This window comes from Hemiscyllium ocellatum, chromosome 16, assembly GCF_020745735.1.
Source record: "Hemiscyllium ocellatum isolate sHemOce1 chromosome 16, sHemOce1.pat.X.cur, whole genome shotgun sequence".
Taxonomy (NCBI): Eukaryota; Metazoa; Chordata; class Chondrichthyes; order Orectolobiformes; family Hemiscylliidae; genus Hemiscyllium; species Hemiscyllium ocellatum.
Genome location: NC_083416.1, coordinates 68,521,752 through 68,547,509, shown reverse-complemented (window position 1 = coordinate 68,547,509; position 25,758 = coordinate 68,521,752). Strand labels below are relative to the sequence as shown.

The 25,758-nt window shown below is 39.9% G+C and overlaps 1 protein-coding gene across 1 annotated transcript in view; it reads right to left on the bottom strand.

Moving 5' to 3' along the window:
* The window catches only part of glra1 (glycine receptor, alpha 1), a 157,522-nt gene that overhangs the window by 67,414 nt on the left and 64,350 nt on the right, over positions 1-25,758 (bottom strand). Inside the window, exons 4-5 of the mRNA XM_060836892.1 lie at positions 16,926-17,149; positions 6,619-6,701 (exon numbers count right to left, since the gene is read on the bottom strand). Of these exons, the coding sequence (XP_060692875.1) occupies positions 6,619-6,701; positions 16,926-17,149 (307 nt within the window). The remainder of the gene's footprint in view (positions 1-6,618; positions 6,702-16,925; positions 17,150-25,758) is intronic.

Sequence of the window (25,758 nt, the reverse complement as noted above, 5' to 3'; positions counted from 1 at the left end):
TCGGCCCAACAAGCCCACACCGACCCGCCAAAGCGCAACCCACCCATACCCCTACATTTACCCCTTACCTAACACTACGGGCAATTTAGCTTGACCAATTCACCTGACCCGCACATCTTTGTGACTGTGGGAGGAAACCGGAGCACCCGGAGGAAACCCACGCAGACACGGGGAGAACGTGCAAACTCCACACAGTCAGTCGCCTGAGTTGGGAATTGAACCCGGGTCTACAGGCGCTGTGAGGCAGCAGTGCTAACCACTGTGCCACCGTGCCGCCCACTTTGCCACCGTGCCGCCCACTTAACCACCGTGCCGCCCACTTTGCCACCGTGCCGCCCACTCTCGGGTATCTTCCTGCAATCCAGACAGTTAGTAGGCCTGTGTGGGGATCTGTGGCTGGTGGATGTGTGGAGATGTCTCCACCCTAATGGGAGCAATTTTACCTTTTACTCCAACCTGCACAAGTGCCACATGAGAATTAGTATGTTCTTTGTTCCGTTGACCTATCTGGATTCAATGTTATCCTGCAGGATTGGAAACATAGCCATTTCAAACCATGCGGCAGTGTACTTGAATGTAAAGGTCAGGGATAGTAGAATAGACACGCAGCACTAGTGCATGGATCCATTTCTTTTGAAGGATAGCAAATTTATAGAATACTTCACAAGGGAGCTTAGGACCTTCTGGGACATCAACTCGGGTGCGGTAAGTAACCCATCGGTGCTTTGGGAGACCACCAAGGAGTATTTAAGGGGTTTTGTTATTCCATACTCAGCACCCAGGAAAAGACAGAGAGGAGAGCAGTAACTGTTGCTGGAGGCCTGGCTGAAAGCAGCCGAATCGGCATTTTATGAGAGACCATCTGTGGTTACGTTAGAGCGGGCCACAGTTCTCCGGGCTGCTCTGAATTCAGTACTTACCCAGGAGGGAAGTCTTCTTTGCGAAGCAAAGGTTATTTGAATATGGGGATAAACCAGGTAGATATCTGGCATACCTGACTAGGAAGAAAAGTACCCCGCAGTCCATCCTGTCTATCAGGGAGTACTATTACTCGTGAGTTGACAAAGATGAATGCCATATTCAGGGAATTCTATGCAGTGTTATACTGGTCGGAGGGCTATGCAGATAGAATAGCAAGGATGGAATCCTTTTTTTGAGAATCTGGACCTCCCAGGTATAAATGCAAAGCAAGCCTTCCTTTTGAATGCACCCTTAACAATACAAGAGATACAAGAGGTGGTAAGGCAGCTCCAAAGTGGCAAAGCACTCGGTCGGAACACGTTTCCAAGTGAGTTCTACAAGAAACTCATAAACGTTGGCCGAGCCAGTATTGAGTATGTCTAATTATTCATATAGCCAGGGCTACCTTCTGTCCTCTCTAAGGGAGGCCAAAATCTCTCTTATTCTCCAAGAAAGGGAAAGATCTTGTGGACTGTTCCTCATACAGACCTATCTTACTGCTGAAAGTAGATTTTAAAATCCTGTCTAAAACACCAGCTCTGAAATTGGAGAAGGTATTGCTCACTATTATAAACGAAGATCAGAAGGATTTTATCAAGGGTCATAGCTCTTCCAATAATGTCAGGAGGGTGTTGAATATAGTGCAGTTATGTCAGCAGAGGTCAACTCCAGGCTTGGTGATCTCCTTGGACACGGAAAAGGCATTTGATCAGGTGGAATGGCCATATTATTTTGGTCTTGGAGGGAGGTGGGGTGGGGACTTCACTAGGTGGGTCACAGTGCTATATAATGACCCCAAGGCTGTGGTCTTTATGAACGGTGTAAAATCAGACTATTTTAGCATTGGGAGAGACAGCTGACAGGGGTGTCCTCTCTCGCTACTGCTATTTACCCTAGCAATTGAACCGTTGGCAGAGGCTATTAGGAAGGACTCTGAAATTGTGGCACCAAAGGTAAGAATGGGAGAGCACAAAATTACTCTCTAAGGTGACAATGTTCTTCTCTTTTTGGCTAACTTGGAAAAGTCTGCACCTCGGCTAATACAAAAGATTAAGTTATTCGGCACTTTCTCGGGTTATTAAATTAATTTTACAAAATTGAAAGCCTTGCCTGTGGGGTCTTGGTGGGAGTGCCTGACTTGGAGGATGGAATACAATTTCTTTTCTGGTGGTCACAAAAAGGTTTTATTTACTTGGGTATTTTTATTAACCCTGCTTTCCACCAGCTGTACAGAGCTAACTTTGTGTATTTGTTGGATGGGATAAAACAGGAGCTGCAACTTTGGGTGGGGTTACCAATATCATGGTTAGGCTGAATAGCCTTGATTAAAATGAATGTTCTTCCTCAGCTACCTCCATTATTGTTTTTCAGAGATGCGTTGTGGAAGCTCAATGGCAGGCTGGGGTCCTTCTTGTGGGGTCATTGATGCCCTCTTATTAAACTTACCAAGTTGCAACTCCCACTGGGTTTGGGGAAGGTGGATTTCCCAGACTTTAACAGGTAAGCGCCCTATTGTCCCATGTGAGTGATTCGGTGTGTAAGGATCCAAAGTCGATATGGCTTGATGTTGGGTTGCCCCGGGCAAGATGTCCCCTCCTTAACTTGCTATTTATGAACAGGATGAAATCTGTTGCTGAGCAATGTAAAAGCCCGATCATTATAAACACAGACAAAGTGTGGAGAATGATGTGGCAGGGGGAGGGTAATTTACATAAGACCTCATTGTTCACCCCCTTAGTTGGAGTCCCAGTATTTAGGCTGAGATCAATGGATTCCAGCTTTAAAGCATGGGAGGTTAAGGGAGTCTCCTGTTTTGGAGACTTATTTGAGGGAGAGTACCTGGTGTCTTTCGACCAGCTAAGTCACAAATATGGGGTACCTAGTAGAGAAATCGTCAATTATTTTCAGATTAAGGATTATAAACCGAGAAGGACCACACTTAATGCTCAGCCCTATTAGTCTGATATGGAGAGAAGAGTCCTTCGGTGCTGGGCACTCTCTTGGTTAGTACTCTACATCATTTACAGAGAGGGGCACCTTGGAAGAGTTGGGAAGACTCTACCGAGTCTGGAATCAGGAACTAGGAGTATAAATTACATTTGAAACATGGGAGGACATATGGGAGAATGTGAAGAAAATCTCAATATGCAATAAAGCGCTGGCAATGCAATTGAAGATTCTTCACAGGGCCCATATGACTCCAGAGTGATTAGCAAAGTTCAAGAAAGGAGCACCCCCAGAAGGTCCTAAATATAAAATAAGCTTAGGCACCCTTATTCATTGTCGATGGTCATATCATAAGATCCGTAGGTACTGGGGTGCCATAGCGAGTGAATTGGAGGGAATCCTGGGAATTGAAGTTCGGACAGATCCAGTATCCTTCTTTTGGGACTGCTGAACCTGTCTTCATTAGATGAACATAGGAAGAGATTATTTAACATTCTCACGGATTGTGCAGGGAAAAAACATTTTAATGAACTGGATCTCAGAAAATCTCCCACATCTCATGGGATGGCACAGACTAGTGATGGAGCATGTCCCTCAAGATTATCTTACGAATGTGGTGCACCAAGAAATGGAACTATTTTATAAGTCGTGGTGGCCCTGTTTATTGACCAGGGACTTTATATAGCCATGAAGGCTGGGTTTGGTGGTCCGGGGGCCCTTGGGGGAGGAAGCTTGATAAATATGAGTATAATAACTGATATCCCCATGAAGGAAGCTTCTGTTGATGTGCGTCGAGTGGTGTAATTTAATTTAATTTATTTTCAGTTAAGTTAATCCAAGGTGATTTTATCTAATTTGATCTAATGTAAGATAGGTCAGTCTAGTACAATTTATATTAATTTAAACTAATTTGCTTAGTATAGTCATTTATTGAATCTTAACATGGAAAGATTGTTTTGTACCTGTGTGATAGTTTTGGTTTGTTCTGTAGAGTAGTAGGTAGTTTATTATTAAAGTTTTTGTAATATAAGATTGCTATACTACGTTTAGTATTTTCTTAATTTTGTAAAAAAAACTTTCAATAAAAAAAATCACTTTTGTAAATGCTTTATCAATTTGATTCACCAGGCATCCTGCCAGGCATCTAACTGATGTCACATGCTTTCTTGGAACTCATGTCATTAGTTCACTGTTCCAAATTACATTCTGATTCTTTAAAAGAAACTTCTCAAAACTGAAAACAAACGCTTATTTTACTTTAAAAACTAAATTCATAAAATGACAATAAAATATTTTCCCACTTTATCACACAAAGAACAACATGATAGAGAGAGAGAGAAAGTATTTCAGGAATTGAATGAAACTTGTAAATTGCACCTCATCATATCATTTTCATACCAATTATGAGCAATGAACAAGACTAGGTTAGTTCATTTTAGCTGGGGCAGTATGAAGAAGGTGTAATTGAATTTAACATTTCTGGCTTAGGTAGAGAAAACTCAGCCAGAATTTCTTTTCCTGATAATGACTTTATTCAACCCCAGCCAAGCATGCATGAAAAGGACATTTAGTGAGGTAGCATTGTGCTCAGCTAATATTTCTCCATGGTCAGCAGTGATTGTGCGGCTCATTAGACAATGTGTACATGGAGTCTCTTTGATAATGTGACATTGAGAGAAACAATGTTTATGCAATGACAACAGAGAACAGAGTGCAACAAAATAGGGAACGTAGATAACTGGAAGGTTTCATGTTATCAGAAGTTAATGAATACTATAACGTGACCAACCATTACTAAAGAAACTACACAGATACTCAATGTAACCCAATGTAACAATGATTGTAATAACAATAAAACTGACAACCAAAAAGATCAGTCAGAATCATCAATCAGTAACAAAGTACATGGAATAGATGTTGATTTCACTGCACTAGCAGTCCAGAACCTCAGGCCAATACTTCAGTGACATCTGTTCAAATCCCACCTGGCAAATGGTGAAATTCGAATTCAGTAAAAGTTCTGGAATAAAAACTGGCCTAGTGGCGACCACTACTAATTGTCACTTAAAAACCCATCTGTTCACTAATGTCCTTTGGGAAAGGAAATCAGCTATCCTTACCTGGTCTGGCCAACATGTGACTCCAGACCCACAGTAATGTGGTTGATTTAACTGAATGCTAGCCTTGTCAGCATCAACCGTACCCCCTGAACAAATTTTTATTAATATCTATGCACTTATAACAAAGGAGACTAACTATTTGGTGATAACACAGTTAAAGCAAAGTATCAGCATGGATAAAATCATAGGAAATCTGTAATACAGAGCAAATAAAGAGTGAAAGTTTGTGAAGAGAAGGAACATGGTGCAGGTCAAAGCTAAGGTTAGTAATTTTATAGGTTCACTCCTGATTATGCAGTAGGGAGCAGGCTTTGGACGGAAGATGATTCCTAAACTCAGTTGACATTGTGGTGCCAGGACAGTTGCATACTGGAGGAGGGATTCTTAACCTTTGCTGCTTAAAGTTGCAGCAACTTATCATCATGAATAAAGCAGAGTTAAAATTGAGACATTAATTTCTTTTCTCAAAATTTTTGAAGTTGCTCCTGTCCAGGCTCCTTGTCGATTGCACCTTCCAGTAACCCATAACTATGTGAAAATTGAATATTCTATGTATGAAAGCTTGATATTAGCATTGAAACAAAAAGGTCAAAGATAGGCAGATATTGTTGTCTCACTTTAATTTCACATAAGGCTGAATCTATTTTATGCAGTTGTACCTGCCCTCTACAAATGGAAGTAGATGGACAAGACATGGCAAATTACATTTCATAAACATTTTAGCTCCATTCAACCCAGATCCAACACAAACCGGTCTTGTCCATTTCATGCAAAAATAGAACAATGGTATTAATTAACCTTAGGTCACTGCAATAGTACCAAACTGACACATTTTATCGAAGTGATTTCACTTAAGACTGTAGTTTTCAGCAGCAATCATGTGATGGGCAGTTATTGTACAGTGTGTTAAGTAAATCAGCTTTGTGGCTTGTTAATTTTTAAATTAATATTAAAATAACCTTATTCATAGAGAATACAATAAAAACGGTATGTGCAGGAGGAACTAAGCTGGTCTGGCTATGACTGGTCAAAAATCACGTGACACCAGGTTATCGTCCAACAAGTTTCCAGAGCCTCACTCCTTCTTCAGGAGAGAGGGAGACGTCAGAAACAGAATTTGTAAGTAAAAGATCAAATGGTCATATAACTGATGCAAATTAATTGTACAAACCTAAGATGGCTGTTAAATTTTTAATCAGTTAGAGTGGAGGTGCAGATTTCAAATGATTAATCTGCAAATACCAGAATTTCTTTCAAGTCACTGCCCCAAGATAACTTAAGGTTTATTCAGTGTAAAGTGGTGACATCTCAGGTCAGACAATGCATTTTAAATGCAAAGTTTTGTTTAGAGTCTATACAAGACCTCACAGTTAAGACACGACAGACTCTAAAGAAGGAGCAGTGCCTCAAAAGCTTGTGTTTTCAAATAAACCTGTTGGACTATAACCTGGTGTTGAGTGATTTTTGACCTTGTCCAACCCAGACCAACACCAGCACCTCCACACCATGACTATCTCTGTGAAGAGAGAAATGGAGTTAACATTTCAAGTGCAATGCCTCTTCATCAGAACAGAGAATAGAGAATGCTTACAGCTTTCAAGTTGCATAATACATGTTTGCACATCCATTGGGAAATTCTTCAAATCCATGGGACAGGAAAGACTCAGTGTTAACCTTAGAAGAAAAAAGAAATTATATTGGGTTCAAAGGTCATATTAAGTGGCTGTGATACTTTTTGGCTGGGACTGGCCCTACAACATTTGAAACTAGTCTGAACTATCAATTTCTTTGAACAAAGAATAATAGCATAATGAACAGAACATTCATCAAATGTTTAATACAGGACAGTTGTTTAATCTATTCTGAATGCATGGTGCAGATTAGCACTACAATTCACACCATGATAGCTCTACTATTGTTCCTGTTAATATTACAGTTATGGTTTAATGTTAAGATAATAGCATTAAACAATGAAATCTCTCCAGTGTTCCAGGGGATTAATAATAGGAAAATAATATTACCTGTGCTTCTCGATGAAAACAGTAGATGGTAAATTGATCTATAGTGGGTTATAGCTTGAGCAAATTAATTTAAATGAAGTGGATATGATTTGTGGTATCGTGCTGGTTACCATGATATTTCCACCATCTCTCTGCACCTATTGTGGTTACATCATGCAAGTTATTTTGAATAATCTCCACAAGACTACAACCATTTACTCCTACGCTAGTTAATACATTCATTTCTCCTTTCCAATGGTCTAATCGCTCTCTACTAAATGTATCCTTTTTTGAAACTAATTGTTATGATCACTGTGTCAAACATTATTGTAATTATTTGCCCACTGTAATTAATTATCTCTCCTTTCTATATACAATAACACAGAAGCAATTGGTACAATTTCTGAGCCTACTATTGTTTATTTAATAAATTCCCTATACTCATTGTGATGAATCCACTGTTATCTATCATTGTTCTGGAATCTCCAAGTATTCTGATTTTTTTCCCCTTGCACACATACACATGTGCACATTAAAGGCATCACCCACATTGACATGTTCTTTGTTTTAATTCATGGTATATAGGCTTAACTGGTGAGTTCTAACTGCTTGTCCTTAATTGCTTTGTAGAAGACATTGGCAAGTCAAGCTTTTGAATTAATCTAGTCTGATTGGCGAAGGAACAGCATTAGTGAGGGACAGCCAGGACTTTACATTGTGCCATGAAGGAATGGCAAAATATTTGTCAAATCACAAGGATGTGTAACTTGGATGTCTAGAAGATGGTGACGGTGCCATACATTTGCTCCTCTTGTCCTTTTTGATAGTGGAGGTTATAGGTTAGGGAGGTGCTGTCGAGGAAGTTTTCATTTGTATCAAGTTGGTTGTTTGTCCTGAATGTTATTGAGTCTCTTGAATTGCACTCCTCCAGGCAAGTGAAGTGTATTCCATTATTCTCAAGACTTGTGCCTTATATGTGATGGTAAAGCTTTTGGGAGTGGGAGGTCAGTAACTAATCCCAGAATGTCTAACTTCTGATCTGCTATTATAGTCATAGTATTGACGCAGTTGGCCCAGTTAAGTTTTTGATCAGTGCTGACTCCAGGAAATTGATGGTAGGATATTTGGCAATGATAATGCTATTGAATGTCAAGAATAAAATATTACATTCACTCTTTTATAGTAGATCATTACTGTCACTTGTGTGAATGTTACTTGCCATTTAGCAGTCTATGCCTGAATGTTGTTCAAGACAAGCTATATGTTGGCTGTATCTGAGGAGTTTCAAATAGAACCGAATACTTTTAAATTATCAGTAAATACATTTGCTTTTGACTTTATGATAGAGAAGGTGTTTGTGAAGCAGCTAAAGATGGTGGAGCTGAAACACTACTCCAAGAGCCCCTGCAGCGTTGTCCTGGAGTTGAAATGATTAGTCTTTAAAGCTAGACTGATCATCCTTTGTGTTCCATAAGACCCTGGATAGTGAACTTTCCCCAGTTCCTATTGGCACTTTTCCAGGGCTCGTTGATGCCACACTTGACCAAGTGTTGCTTTGATGCTAAGTGCAGTCACTTTTGTTTCAGTTCTGAATTTCAGCTGATTCCCCTCTGTTACACTGAAACTTTAATGAAGCTGGGAGTTGAGTGGTCCTGGCAGAACACAAACTAAGCTTCAGTGATCAGACTATTACTGAGAAAGTAGCATTTGTTTACGCTGTTGAATCCTGTCTTCCATCACATGCTGACAATTGAGACTAGGCTCATGGGACAATAGTGATTAAATTAACTATGCCTTGCTTTTGGAAGATTGGACATCCTGCACTATTTTCCAATTTGTCGGCTAGACATAGTTGTTGTAGCTGTTCTGGAACAGCTTGCCAGCATGGTTTCACAATCGTTAGCACTGTAACCTCACAGCACCAGGGACCAGGCTGTGATTCCAGTTTTGGGGGATTGTCTGTGTGGAGTTTGCACATTCTCCTCTGTGTATGCATGGGTTTCCTCCAGGTGCTCCGGTTTCCTCCCACAGTCCAAAGATGTGCAGGTCAGGTGGATTGGCCATGCTAGTGTAGAGCATGTGTTGGCTAGAAAATTATTTACAGTTAAGGCAGGGGTTACTGGAATAGGTTGGGGGTTTGGGTCTGGGTGACATGTTTTTCAGAGGGTCAGAGCAGAGTCAATGGGCTGAATAGCTACTAGCTGCATTGTATGCAATTTATGACTAGATCTAGTTCTCTTGTACACATCTTCTGTACAGGCAGGATGTTGAATTCAGTGCCATAAACTGACTTTTGATATCACAAAAAATGAGTTGAACTAGCTGAAGGCCGGTCTTTGTAATAGTAAAGACTTCAGTGAATCATTTACTCAGCATTTCTGGCTGAAGATGATTGTAAACACTTTTGCTCTCATCTGCTGAGCTCTGCAGTTAATAGAATGGAGGGCATTCAGAGAATCTCATTCTCCCATGACTTGTTTCAGTTTCTGCAACAATTAATGAGTGATTGTGCCAGGACTGCACAGTTCCATTATATAAATACTGTGATTACAAGGGCAGACCAAATGCTGGAAATTCTGCAGTGCATGATTCACTTCTTGACTCCCCAGAGTGTATCCACCTTCCATAAAGAACAAGTTTGGAGTGTGATGAAATATTTTCCAATTGCCTGTTTGAGTTCAGCTCTAACAAAACTCAAGAAGCTAAACACTATCCTGGGCAAAGCAGCCCACTTGGTTGACTCACCATCCATTCGAGTCAATGTTCACTTACTCTACCACTGACAATAATTGCAGCTGTACGTACTTGCTTCTAGATGTATTTCAACAACTCAGCAAGGCTCCATCAAAAGCACCTTCAGAATCTGTGACCTTTCATGCCTAGAGGGACAAGGGTAGCCAATATATGGAACACCACAACCTGCAACTTCCCCACCAAGGGACCCATCATCCTAACTTTGAGCTTTATCACTGTTCCTTTACTGTCACTGGGTCAAACTTCTAACAGCACTGTGGCTGTACTTGATCTCCATGGACAGCAGTGGTTCAAAGAGGCAGCTCATCCATTTACCTTCTCAAAAGCAATTACAGATAGTTACAACAACATCTCATGAATGAATGAGAAAAAAAATCCAATGTTTGTATCATCACTTAGCTCTACCTATTGTGTAATATCACTTCTATTTAGAAGGTATGAGGTCCCGTATTGGAAGATTGCAAATTTGTCATCTCATTTTTAAGTGTTCCTGATACTGCGCCAGGCTCATTCTTCCATGGACCTGGGTTTGACCCCTGACTAACTGCTATTGAAAAGCAAAGGATATACCTGGCCATGGGGCAACACAAATTTTGGTGCAATGTTATTCTGCAGTTGAAATCCACAGAGTTTCCTGGATCAAGAATGTGGTGCTGGAAAAGCACAGCAGGTCAGGCAGCATCTGAGGAGCAGGGAAGTTAATGTTTCAGGCAAAAGCCCTTCATCAGGAATGAGGCAGTGAGTTGAGGTGGTGGAGAGATAAATGGGAGGAGGGTGGGGCTGGGGGAAAGGTAGCTGAGAGTGCGATAGGTAGATGGAGGTGGGGGTATTGGTGATAGGCCAGAGAGGAGGGTTGACTGGATAGGTGGGAAGGAAGATGGACAGGTAGGCCAGGTCATCAGGATGGTGCTGAGCTGAAAGGTTGGAAATGAGATAAGGTGGGGGGGAGGAGAAATGAGGAAACTGTATAAATCCACATTGATGCCATGGGGTGGAGGATCCCCAGGCAGAAAATGAGGCATTCTTCCTCCAGGCATCAGGTGGATAGGGAGTGGTGATGGAGGAGGTCCAGGACCTGCATGTCCTTGGCGGAGTGGGCGGGGGAGTTGAAGTGTTCGGCCGTGGGGTTGGTTGGTGCGGGTGCCCCGGAGATGTTCTCTGAAGCGCTCCACGAGTAGGTGTCCTGTCTCCCCAGTGTAGAGAAGACCACTTCAGGAGCAACAGATACAGTAAATGACATGTATGGGCATTCAGGTGAAGCTTTGATGGATGTGAAAGGCTGCTTTGGGGCCTTGAACGGAGGTGAGGGAGGAGATGTGAGCACAGGTTTTGCAGTTCTTGCAGGGGAAGGTGCTGGGAGTGGAGGGTGGGGATGTGGAGAGAGGAAGTCGCGAAGGGAATGGCCTACCAACCAATACCTACCAATACTGTCATGGAACAATTATGTTTGTGACAAATACACTAGTGAGGACAAAACCAATAAGCATTTTTTTTCATGTTGATTCTCTCATCACCTGCTCCAGACCCAGTTTGGCCAATATGTCCTGTAGGACTCAATCAGTTCATGAAACTACCATTCCACTCTTGCCGATGGACCCTGTAGTTGCCCACCCTCAATGCTCCATCCTCAGGTGTTTTCTTTCCCATGATTAACCTGAAACCATTTAATGGCATTCAGAACCAATATTGAGAAATCCTGGGGTCAACTCTTCCTAAAGATAATCGCCATTTCTTCCAAGTCGAAGAGAACATGCGCAGGAATGGTGATGGTCATGCACAATTTCCATAACTCTATGAAGACTGGGAAGTTGGCTACAGATATGACTCTGTGACTATGACTATGTTTGACTGTTGCTTGACTCAACTCTGAAACAGCTCTCCCCATTTTTGAACAATCCTCTGAGTGCAGGGTCAACTGGATTATGTGCTTAAGGTGTTTTAGTATCTGATATCTGTTTCATACTGGGCTGTAGACCCAATTCTATTCTTATTATACATTGTTGTCAAGCATGTTACAGGCTTACTAGGCATTTTCAGAGGACAGTTAAGAGTTAGGCATGCTCTGTAAGTCATTCCACGAACAGGTTCCCATCCCTGAAGGACATTAGTGAAACAAATGGATTTTTAAAACAACATGATTATTGCATGGTCACCATTATTGCTGATAGCTTTTAGTTCCAGATTTATTTACTTAATTAATTGAATTTAAATTCCCCAGCTGTCATGGTTGATTTTTAAATTTGTATCTTCTGATCATCAGTCCAAACCACTGAATTACCAGCCCAGCATCATACGCACAGGCCTTTCATTCTCCAATCACTAGATATTCACAAAAAGGTTGGTCCACCTCCATGATGTTCATAAACGTACTGTGAGATGGAACCTATATGTAATTTTTGACTGTTTACTGAAAATATCCAGTCAATTAGATATATCCATGTGTTGCCAATATGACTAATCAAACACTGGCATGCAATTCAAGGACAACCAATGACAAGCCAACAGACGTTAAGCTTACCCTTACATAGATTATTCATGGACCAATTTACTGTATTGAAAAAGATTAAAAGGAATAATCAATCATCCTTCAGCGGTACAGACCTCATTTGTGTTGGAGAAACGATGGTATATTTGTGAGCTGAATGATTAGTATAAGCCCATGTTAAATGTGATACACAAAGCATGGGTTCATGAATATCTGCTCACCCAGTAATTATTTTTGATGATTGGAGGGATTGAGCAGCAGTGTTATTTTTGTGATGCTGGACTGAGCTTAAACTTTAGCTTAAAAACCTTAAATGGTTGAACTATCCTCCTGTTGGGGGTCTGACATTTCTTAGCTTCATTTGCTCAGTGGTGAAATTGAAAGCTAATTTAGTATCTCTGAAGCTGTAGATGGAAGCAGGTTATTTAATCTGAACTAAGAATATATAACCATAGGTTACCATTAACAAACTAAGTCTCCAGCAAATCTCAGGATTAGAAGGAATTGATTTCTTTTATCTTTCCAAAAAAGCACAAATAGTTATCACTCAGCTTGGGTTCAGGATCCCCTTCTGATATGTTGCCAGCTTCCCACACAATGTAATGTCTTTTTGGGGACTGTGGTGGGCTGGGGGAAATCACAAAACTTTGTTTCTTAGATTAAAAAAACCCTTTCTAATCCAGCCTCTTCAAAACTTGTATTCAATTTAATATATATCATTAGTAAGTACTACCTCATATCGAATTTAACATGTAGTTCTTCAATTAGTTTGGGAACTTCACATCATTTTTGATGTACATTGATGGAACAGTGATAAGGTTACTTGTGAATCACATCATCAATCTGATTTGTTTATCTCTACTTGCTGGGAAAGGACAAATGACGTAATTACACGAACATCCCGATTTGATTTAAAAAGCTCCACTGGTCTGCTGATGTATTAGAAATGGTTTGAAACCTCAGATGGAATGCTATTAATATAAGGGAAGGGTTTGCATCCTCTCCTGTGCCATACTAATATTAGAATTTAACTATGAGCAAAGGTTATCGTGCACATAGTGAGTGCATGCTGCAGAGATTAACTCCTGAAGACGACAGTACAAGATGATAACAACCACAAAATTAAAAGGTCTGTTCTAAAAAAAACATAACTGGGGAAAAGTGCAAGTTCAGCTTGTATTGTAACATATATTTTGTGCACTGGCCATCGCTTCTGCTCTGGGACTGGTTCAATTAAAGCAAGAAAGCAAGGATCAACTTCTAGAACATCTTTGGATAATGAACATGGCTTTCATCAAACCTGAATCCAATTTATATCGGTAAAGATTAATGTTATGATAAAGAGCTTCCAATTACTTTTGGCTTAAAATAAATGCTTTCAAGCACTTATTCGATATTGTATTGGAACTTATAATCCATGCTGCATTTTTATCCCTGAAATATTGTTTCCTTGTTTTACATATCCTGGTTTCATATCTGCTTCTAGTGTGATATGATATTTGTAACCATTTTTCTAAACATATGGTAATTTATGTTATTTAATTCTAGATAGATGTTGCATTTCCTCCATTTACTACTTGCCCTTTTTCTGACTTATATGTCCAATGTCACCTGTGGTTCAGTTTGTAGCACAGAATCATAATATTTTGGGTTCAACTCTCACTTTAAAATTTATGAACAAAAATTAAAGTTGGCACTCCAGTACAATACTGAATAGGTGTGGTCTTGAAGATTAAATCACCGTCATAGAATTCTTACAAGGTGGAAAGAGATCCTTGGGCTCATCATATCTGAGCTGATCACCAAACAATACAGTTTAATCTAATTTTCCAGACCTTAGCCTGTAACTTTTTTATAATAGAATGTTTCAAGTGTTCTTTTGAATTGTCTTGAGGGTTCTTGACTCTTACACCGCAATTTTATACATCTCTTTTAGGGACTTCCTCAGTCCTCCCTGTACTCAGGGGAACAACACCAGCCTATCTTTTCCCTCCTCATGGTTGTAATGCTCCAGCCTAGGCAACATCCTGGAGAATCTATTCGGTATACTCTCTCGTGCAAGCGCATCCTCCGACAGTGTGACAACCAAAACAGCACACAGTACTCCAGTTGTGGCCTAACCAACCTGATGTACTGCCCCATCATAATCTCCTTGTTCTTGTATATTTTTCCCAACCAACCTGTTCAGAGCAATTGTTACAAACTTCTGGAGCAAGTGGTACTTGAACCAAGTCCCCTGGCCCTTAAGTAGGGACACTATCACTGCAACAAAAGCGCCCTCTTTGTTTTTATATTCAATACCTTGACAAATAAAAACAAATGCCTTCCTAATCTACCTTATCTATCTGTTCTGCTGCTTTCAAGAATCTATAGACACATGTATCAAGGTCCTTCTGATCCGATGTACTTCCTTAGAATCATACACTCAATGTGTACGCCCGTGTGTGCTTGTCCTCCCAAAATGCATCACCGCACACTTTTTCAGGATTAAATTGCATTTCTCACCGTGTGGCCCATGTACCGAGACCATTTGTATTATCTTGTAGTCTCTGGCTTTTCTCTGTGCATTTTACCACACCACCAATTTTCATGTCCTCTGTGAACTCTCTGATCATATCACCTATTGTGTCTAAATCATTAATGCACACAACAAATGGCATAGTACCCAACACAACTTCCTGATTACCATTCAATACAGTTTTCCAGTCACAAAGACACCCTTCAACCATCATTCTCTTCTTTCCACCAAGCCAATTTTAGATCCAATTTGCCAAATTGCCTTAAATGCCATTGGCTCTTAGCTTCTCAATCTGCCATGGGAGAACTTGTCAAAAGGCTTATGGAAGTCCGCATTGACCAAATCAACTGCACTACTCTCATCTACCCACCTAGTCACTTCTTCAAAAAATTCAATCATGTTTGTTGGACATGATATCTTCCTTATAAAACCCTGTTGATGTTAATCCTTTCCTCTCCAAGTGGAGATTGATTCTGCCCCTCAGAATTTATTCAAATTGTTTCCTGAACTGCAGATATTAGATTCACTGGCCTGTAGTGTTGTGGTTTATCCCTAACACCCTTCTTGAATCATGGTATCACCTTAGTTGTCATCCAGATCTCTGATAGCCCTCCCGTGGCCAGACAGGTTCGGAAAGTTAATGATGTGGCCTTGAAATCTCCTCCCTTGCCTGTCACAGCAGATACATCTCTTATGAATCTGGTGGTTCATCCACAATCAAGTCAGTTAAAACTGCTAATACCTCCTCTTTCTCAATGCAAATTCATTAAATATATTCCAGCCTCCCTCCCTGATTTCTATGCCCGCATCATCCTTCACTGAATACAGATGCAAAGTATTCAGATAAAACGTTAGCTGTGCCTTCTGGTTTCATATAACTTGGTGGTTTCCCTGGTTATTCTCTTTCCCTGAATATACTCATTAAATGCCTGTGGATTTTCCTTAATGTTATCCTCCTTTTTCATGTCCCCTCATCATTCTTCTGATTTGTTCTTTAAGCAATGCTACATAAGGCTTTTGTCTTGTTTCCTTAATTAATACCATACACCCCGTGACATGCAGTGTGTTTTGAATTTGTTGATCCCACCCTTGCCCTTTGTGGAACATGTCGGCCCTGCATTCTCATTATTACCCTTTTGAATAGTGCTTTTATGTGGATTTTCCTGCAAATAATTGCACCCAATTCCCATTGGCCAGATCCTGTCTTGTTTAATTAAAATCAGCTTTCCCCCAATTCAGAGACCTTATTTCTGGTTTATCTTTATCTTTATCCATAATACTCTTAATCTTACTCAATATATGGTCCCTGTCTCTGAAATAATCCCTTTGCCACATGTAGCACTTGCCTAGATTTGTTCCTGGAAATTTGATCCAATCTCTCTTGTTGGACTCTCTTTGTGCTGTCTTAAAAATCTTTCCTAGTCACATTTTAAGAATTCTGCCCACCTAAGCCTTTCAGACTTTGTCTATCCTAGTTAATATAGATGAAGTTGAAAACTTGTACTATTACTGCTCTATTATTTTCACACTTCTGTGAAATTTGCCTCCATATCTGTCTTTCCATCTCTCTCTAATTGTTTGAGGGTCCTCACAAAGTGGGTACCACCATTTCTTTTTTTTTAACTTATACCCTTACAGCCCCATCTGAGGAACCTTCTAAGGTAAATCCTTCTTTACTGCAGCAATTGATTCCTTGTTCAATATTGCTACACCACCTTCTCTTTTACACATCACTCTCCCTCCGTACCTCACCTAACAATTTTCTATATGGCAAAATTTTGAAGGGAAGTAGTGAAACTATTTCTGGTGACCTGACTAATACTTATTTCTCAATTGACATCACAAATACCAGATTATCTGATCATTATCACATTGCTGTGTGTGTAGATTGCTGGTTGCAAATTGATTTGTTTCATTTCTGACATTTCCAAAGTAATTAATTGGTTGTAAAATACTTTGAGGTGTCTGTTGGATGAAAAATACACTGTGTAAATGCAAATCTTTTTTAAATACATCCCTCAGCCAGCATCAATTTCCCACGTTGTGTTCAATGCTGTGTTTGCACTCATTGAATGAGATTCCAATATTACCCCTCACTAAATAACCTGCACCCTCTCCTCATCCATTTAGCTGCCACTTACCTGATACTGTAGAGGACGTTACCATTTTTAAAAATTCGCAGTAATTTGTTGTCTGTAGTAATTTCGTGAAAATGAGCACCTTTCTCATTAGCAAAGAACAAATCTGGTTTCCAAATCGAATCCAACATAGATGGATCCAGATCTAGCGAGTCATCAGGAAACTCGCTGTAGGCCAGTCGCGGATCATTCCATTGCTGCCGAAGGAAAATATTGAGCCTATAGTCCTGCAAGGAAGTGATAGGAAAACAGAGTTTATACACTGTGGTCTCAGAAAGAAACAGAATAACAGTGTGCCATTAATGAGAATAGAAGATTATTTATAGACAGCAATGAATTTCCCACTTTTTCCTTTGGTTTTTACTTCAAATTCCACTCAGTCTGTTCTATCTGCCAAACCAAAATGAGATCAAATGATCAGTTACATAGTCATAGAGTCATGGAGATGTACAGCACAGAAACAGATCCTTCGGTCCAACTCATCCATTCTGACCAGATATCTCAACCTAATGTGGTCCTGTTTGCCAGCACTTGGTCCATATTCCTCTAAACCCTCCCTATTCATATAACCATCCAGATGTCTTTTAAATCTGTAATTGTACCAGCCTCCACCACTTCCTCTGGCAGGTCATTCCATACACGCACCACCCTTTGTGTGAAGAAATTGTCCCTTAGGTCACTTTTATATTTTTCACCTCTCACCTGAAACCTATACAGTTAATTTAAAGGGAATCAAGTCTTCGTCTGTCAGTGCAAGATCACAGGACATTCCTAAAGTATTCACTACTAATGCAGAAGCAATGCCAAAAAGCAATCACAATTGACCGAATGGCAAGCATCAAGGAATTGAAAACTAAACATCAGGACTACTTGCAAGGGCAGCAATGCATTGGAAGTTTTCATAGAGGAGAAGATTGAGTTTGTCAGGGCTTGATGAAAATGTGGATGCAGTTTCAAAAGGGTATGAAGAAGAGTATTGAAAAGTACATCAACTGGGTAGAAGGAGGGTTTGAAACTGGCATTGAGTTGACATATGGAATCTTAGAGTTCATTAAGTACTTAGTTTGGTGATGATATAGTATTGAGGAATGGGATGATGAATTTGACTTACTGTGAATGTAAAAGATATTAAAGGATTTAGGGAAAATGGATGAATGGCATGATGTTAAGTGAGGAAAGCTTTAAAAGAGAATTCAAGAATATATTATTTTACAACACAATGGGAGGCTGGTAACAGAATAAGAGAACAGTTGAACAGAGAGATCTCAGAGGATAATTCAGTGAAGGAGAATAACCTTAGATACTTTGGAGCATGGAGAGCATTAGAGGTGACTTAATTTGAGGCATTAAAATCAAGCACCAGTATCTTTCTCTCTGCCAATTGTTCAGCCATTTAATTCAGTCATTGCCAAATTCAATGCTTTTCCTGAACATGACCATGAATTCCATTGCCTTGACATGACTGTGGAAAACCTAAGGGATTTGGTAAGGAATATATGAACTGTCATCTTGTTGAATCCATGGATTATGGTGATCAAATATTTAGTGACAAAATGAACGTAAGGATTTTAAAAGACCAATATTATATAATGATAGAAAAGACTGTAAAATATCGGACTAAGAATGTGTGATTGAAAATATTATGTAAATATATGTAGAGCAGATCAGTCTATCAGATACTCTCTCACAGTGGTAGAACTGGCAACCCTGGGAACATGCAATGTTGAAGGTCAAGCAGACATAGGTGGGGCTATTGAAGATCTAATTTATTAGTAAAGAAGCAAAATGAAGACAATTGTGAGAACTGATGCAAATGCCCCAACTAAAGTAAATACATGAGATTAGAAAAGGAAAATAGAAGAGTTTTAATGACTAGGCTTTAAGCTTTGACTGATGATCAAGTTTTTCATTTGAAAGCATTAATACCATTCTCTGCCCATTTTTTCATCTGCAAAGGATAATCATTTAATTCTGATGTTTAACTCAACTACTCTGAATACCAAATGTTCTAAATGAGAATTTGTGAACCAAGGAGTCATAAAAATGTTACGGCACAAATAGAGGCTGTTCTGACCTACTTTCCAACTCATGACCTTTTTTTGAGCTAGAATGCAAGTTCTATGCAACTTTAATCAATGAGTTATCTTTGTAGTCTAATACACTAGCATTAGTGTAGAACAGAGCAGTTTACTATTGAAATGTTTAATCATTCATCAGTCATAAGGATTAGAAATAGCTAACAGTACAGAATAACATGTGAATTTAGTTGGTTTGAACTACAACAAAGGCAGCAAAATAATAATTTGTTGATAACACCCAGCAAATCATGGCTGACTCTTGGAAGAAGCATAGAAAGAACCTTTAGACACATCAAAGACATCCAATAATTGGCACGAGGTAAATGACACCAATTTGGCACCAGGTGAGGGAAACAATCTGACCAGAGTTGGTGAAATATGTGACACCTTACGATGTATGGACAGATATCAGGGTGAAAGTGTCTAATCATTACAACAGCAGGAAGGTTAACTGACAGTTTTATTAATTTGAGTCACTAGTTTCTTACTCAGTAATTATATTAGCCTGAAGGATAATTACCTTACTCTGCCATATGCAGACCTCATTTAGACTTACGGAGCTTTACTATATATGGGTGTAAAACAGATTTATCATACACTGACGTCAATGCCAATCCAAGGAGATAGTAGCTGTCAGAATAAGTTGATGAATTATTTCTGGAAACTCGACTGTTTGTTCACTAACATGAAACAAAGGACAAATAATGAGGATAATGCATAAGGAAAAGTTAAGGCTATAAAAGATGCATGCTGCGCTGCAGCTGAGACAGCTCATTTACCAAAGCAATGTCTCAAAGGAATGTCTGATTCAGCTTCTGCAGCTAACAAGGTAACATGTGAAACTAAAGCTAACAAGGTATTTCACTTTGTAATTCAGCATTCCATATATCTGCACATGTAACGAGGTGTAGGCTTCACTTCTTTCATATTCATCTCCTGAAATGAATACTATTTTCTTTACAGATAAATAGCATTTAAAAGGCAGTAAATAGCCTTTTCCTAGCTGAAACACGTTGCCAAACATCAAAGCAACAGGACAGCAGAGGTCATTGGGATAGCACTCTCAAGCCTCACAATTTCTGTCCCAAAGTGTAATGAAAGAACAAACTAATCTAGCCTTCAGCTGTATAATTGTTTTTATTTTCCAAAAAATGAAAACGATTACCTCCACCCAAACATAACTGGATTGGCAACTTTCATCACGTAACCATAAGAATTAACATTATTGAAAACAGACTGCAGTCCAATAATACCAATGTGGGGGCTGAAGGAGCGTGACAGACTAAGGAGGGTATGTAGGTAAATATCTGATCACATGTTAGGAAGAGGCAGCTGTACTGGGCTTTTAAAGTCATAATTCTTGAAAAACCACTATGAAATGCAAATACATGCATAAGTAAGAGCAGTAGAAAAAGGCTCTTGTTTTAATTTATGGGATGAGGCAAAAATGATAAGTGTGTAATGTGGAAATTGTATTCTCTCTCCTTGACTGTTGCCTTTTTGCCCTGACATACTCCAAGCATCCCAGTTGTTATTGTGGCTGAAATCTGAGTTCCTGCCAGCAAATGACAATAGAGGGAGCTGGACAGAGAAATTGCTCTGAGCAAGAAGTCATAAGTTGGAGCTGAAATGGGCTTGTTGGAAGGAGCCTCTGAGAGAGGTGATAAGAAGTTAACAGACCATGGACATTGTGAACTGATGCCTGGAGTTACAATCAGGTGAAATGGGCTTGAGTAGTTCCCTAAATTCCCACTTGCCAATAAACTGTAACCAAGCTTTTTCTTTAAGCAAACCAGAATGTGTGGGAGAAACTCAACAGATCTGAACTGCATCTGTAGACAGAGAAACAGAGTTAATATTTTGAGTTCTGACTCTGACAAAGGCTCACTCTGATAAAGGCTCACTTGGCTCAAACTTATAACTCTTCCTCTTTCTACAGATGTTGCCAGACCTGAATAGTTTCTCTGGCACTTTCATTTCTGATTTCCAGCATCCATAGATGTTTTTATTTTAGTATTATTTTTCTTTTAAGAAAAGATATACTTGCCAACTTAATATCTATCGTTTACATGCTATGACTATAAAAGACCAATATTTATTTGTGTTGTTAAAAAGAGAAACTCAGCTAATATTAAACATGAAAAGGTTCAGAAAGGATTTACCAGGATGGAGGATTTGACTGTAGGGAGATGCTGAAAAAGCTGGGGCTATTTTCTCTGAAAAGTGATGTTGTAGAGGTTTATAAAATCATGAGGGACATGGATAGGGTGAATAGTCAAGACCTTTTCCCCAGGGTAGGGGACTCCAAAACTAGATGGCATAGGTTTAAGATGAGAGGGGAAAGATATAAAAGGCAACTAAGGGGCAACTTTCTCATGCAGACCTTGGTGCATGTATGGAACAAGCTACTAGAGGATTAACTTAGAATATCTAGTCAGCGTGGACAAATTGGACCAAAGGCTCTGCTTCTGTGTGATACATTTCCATTACTCTATTTTCACTCATTTGAAGAAAATAATGAATGTGCTCCGATACAATGGACTGCATAGAATCATAGAGTCATAGAGATGTACAGCATGGAAACAGACCCTTTGGTCCAACTTGTCCATGTCAACCAAATTAATCTAGAGTTGAAAAGTGTGATGCTGAAAAAACACAGCAGGCCAGGCAGCATAAGCCCGAAACGTCGATTCTCCTGCTCCTCCGATGCTGCCTGGCCTGCTGTGTTTTTCCAGCACCACACTTTTCAACTCTGGTCTCCAGCATCTGCAGTCCTCACTTTCTCCCAACCAAATTAATCTAGTCTCATTTGCCAGAGTTTGGCCCATATCCCTCTAAACCCTTCCTATTCGTATACCCATCCAGATGCTTTTAAAATTTTGAAATTGTACCAGCCTCTACTTGCCACTTCCTCTGGCAGCTCATTCCATACGTGTACCACCTTCTGCATACGAAAAGTTGCCCGTTAGGACTCTTTTATATTTTTCCCCTCTCACCTAGCCTGGGAAAAAGACCTTGGGTTTTCACCTTATTCATGTCCCTCATGATTTTATAAACCTCTATAAGGTCAGGATAGATGAAGCTCGATAAAGGCTGATTCCATGTCCAAAATTCAGTGTCCAATTTGCTCATTGTGGGTGCTAGGTTGGAAGAGATGGGATGTGCTATTGATAAGCTCCTTAACAAGCAATAATTCCTCTTAATGGGCAACTTGCTGCTTCCTAACCAGAAGCCTGTCTTGGCATCTGGAACTTATTTCAGAGGTGGTCCTGCTTACTGTTGACACAATTCTGCCACCTTTCTTGTTGTAATCCACAATATTCAGGCCATATAAGATACCATCCTTTTTAACATCAGGGAGCATACAAGTTTTGAAGTTGGTGACTTGGTTGGCTTCAGGTTGACCTCTGTGGTTCTTCTCGGTTGGTGTCAAGGCAGTTTGAAGATGTAGTTGGACAACTTAACTTCTTCTGACATAACAGCTGTGGGTGTTGGGTTCATCTGAAAATATCTACCTGCGGGACATGAAGAATCAAAATGAAATGGTGGACTGAGTTTGAAAATTTCTAGATGTCTGGAAAGAAGATGGGAAAGGGCAATCTCCTATCCCATTAGCAAAGTGTTCACATAATCATCTGGAGTGTTCAACTAAATAGAGACAAGCCATCAGATATAATCACTTAGACAATGGGCCTCTGGCTATGATGTATCCAATAATGTGAGAATATTTGGTGAGAGAGGGAGCCACAGAGAACCACACAAGGCCCTTATTTCTACAGAGCTTCATATACTTACCATGATCTACAGAGAAAACAACTGCACAACCACGCAAAAGTTTAGCACATTTGTCACATGATCTCCCTTTTCAATTGCCCAATTACCACAAACGTGGTTGTGGCACAGTGAGTTCAAGATGCCTGTCTCACATTTCTGGATGTGACTTAGCACATTTCTATCATAGCCAGAGACCCACTGTTGAAGTGATTCTATCTGGTGATTTGTCTCCACTCAATTGAACTCTCCAGGTGATTATGTGGCTATTTTGCTCACGGGAAGATTTATCCCATTCATTCATTTTCCAAGGCAATTCTTCTTCAAGGCAATTGTACCCTTGAGACTTTGCAAGCAGGTAGGTTCCACTTTGCCGTCTTGGAATGTAAAATGTATAGTGCTGTAAATGTGCAGTCTTCTTTGACTTTGATTGGAATGTGGTTTAGGTCTTACTAAGAATTCAATAAGTGGTTGCCAGTCAGTAATCATGGAATTGTTTTGGTGAAGATGGTGAGCAGTCAGCCATTTTGTGTGCACTGGCTCTATTATCTGGTCCTACTTTTATTATCTGGTGCCAATCTTTTATCTTTTTCCCTTATCTTGCACATAATTACTATCCAAACATAAATCCACTGTCCTTTTGAATGCCTCAATTGAACCTGCCTCTACTTTATTTCCAGGCTATGCATTCTATACTTTAACTATTCACAGTGTGAGAAGCTTTATCTTCTCACATCACTCTTGTTTTGTTCACACATCACTTTAAATCTGTCCTGTCTCATTCTTATTTCTTTTCAAGAGGAATTGAAGAGTGATCTGTGAATCTGAAAGAAACAATCACATGAATTAAATAGATATGGGGGGGAAAGAAACAGGAGATGTTACATGGTTTAGCCTTTCAAAATGGCTTTGACTGTTGCAAAGAGTTTTCATGGAGTCAAAAATGTAACAGTGGATGATTTGAAATCCAATTTGAGAGTGTAAGCAGACAGGTTATAAGTAGAAATAAAAGTAGGATCTCATAAGAGTAACAGGCCTTAAGTAATTAGCAGTTGGAAGTAAAAGGAAGGAAAACTGATGGGACACCACTAAAAAAAAATCAATTGGAAATGAAGAACCAATCTTGAATTCTGAATAAGAAGAGAAAAGAATGAGAAAAAAGAGCAATGGAAAGGGAGGAGAAACAAAGAGGGCAAAGAAAGCTGGAATTAAGAAACCTTGAATTACAAAGTGAAGAGAAAGAAAAAGAAAGAGAAATGCAATTAAAAAAAAGGTTAAATTCCAAGGAGAGGTCAATCAGACACATTACTTGGCAAAAGAAAAGCTTAGAGTGAAATAATAAAGAGTGGGCAGTCATTCAGAGGATAAGTCTCACACCATTGAGGGATTCATTTTGACTGGAAATTTGTATTTAGTGCCTGAGTTTACAGAAATGGTATTGAAAGATATTTCATTTAATTTGAAAAGACAGCTGGGAAGTTGAAGTTGCTAAAAAATGCTTGATCCCTAATGTTATAAAGGATAGAATCTTATATGGCCTGAATATTGTGGATGACAACAAGAATGGTGGCAGAATTGTGTCAACAGTAAGCAAGGCCTACCTCAACTTCAGGACCACCTCTGAAATAAGTTCAAAATGCCAAGACAGGCTTCTGGTTAAGGAGCAGCAAGTTGTCCATTAAGAGGAATTATTGCTTGTTAAGGAGCTTATCAATAGCACATCCCATCTCTTCCAATCTAACACCCACTATGAGCAAATTGGACGCTGAATTTTGGACATGGAAATCAGAGTGGGTACCTGGCAAATTCAGCTTGCTCTTTCCTTCAAAGGACCTTCATGTGGTACACCAAGCATTAATATTTCATGAGTCATGAGCATTGACTACATGAACCCATAGTAATTGACATTGGTGTTGACATGTGTCAGCCCAGAAGAACCTTCAGTGCCCTTCTTCAATTCACTTACAGGATGCTTCAATGTTGCACTTTGGGGTGCAATATCAAGAATTACTGTAATGCTGCAGCAAGGATACCGTGCATTTGGGGACTTGCACTCAGTTCATGGACTGGACCAGGCTGCATCTCTCAGTTGTTTATGTGCTCTCTTTACACTCACTCACTTTGATCCTAATTGGATGCTCACTGTATCCCTGCTTTGCATTACATTTTGAGCCTTGCCCTTCAGGTAGAGATACCAGACTCAAAGCCCTGCTATATTGCTGTGATGATTAGCACAGAGACAAAGCCAGGAATCTTGTTAAGATTATCAGCAGTCCCCATTCAAGTCAAGCAAGAGTGCCTTCAGTCAGGGCTTCCAGCACAGCAAGTCAAGGTAGCCTCCAATCCCAATCCAGGAGCTTGGACATGGATAGTTACCCGCTTGGGCAGTCAGAGTCAGGATCCTCTCCATATAAGGGACAAGGACCTGAACATTGGGCAGCACATGGCCTATCTTGTTTCTTTCTGTCCTACTGTGGGCTGTTTTCCTCCTGAATGAGAGAGAGGCAGGTAATAAGGCAAGTGAAAGGGATGGCACTGTTATTACCTTTAATGCAGGTGGAGAAGTGTCTCGAGCAAGTTAATAGGCAGTGCAAATGGCTATGATGAAGGGCTCTGGCCCGAAACGTCAAATTTCCTCTTCCTTGGATGCTGCCTAACCTGCTGTGCTTTAACCAGCAACACATTTTCAGCTGTGATCGCCAGCATCTGCAGACCTCACTTTTTACTAGTGCAAATGGCACGCACGGTTGGTGTTGTTGGGTATCGAGGTAGGTTGGTCAGTTGTGATGATGTTACAGGCTGTAGTGAGAGTGGTACAGCATGAGCATTGTAGGAGACAGGCATAGGAGCAAAGATGGAGTGTGAGGTGTCAGAGAGAGGATGTTGGCACTTAGTGATAGAGTCATAGAGAACTACGGCATAGAAGACAGCTCTTCAGCCTATCAAGCCTGTGTTGGTCAAAAATAAGAAGCTAACTACCCTAATCC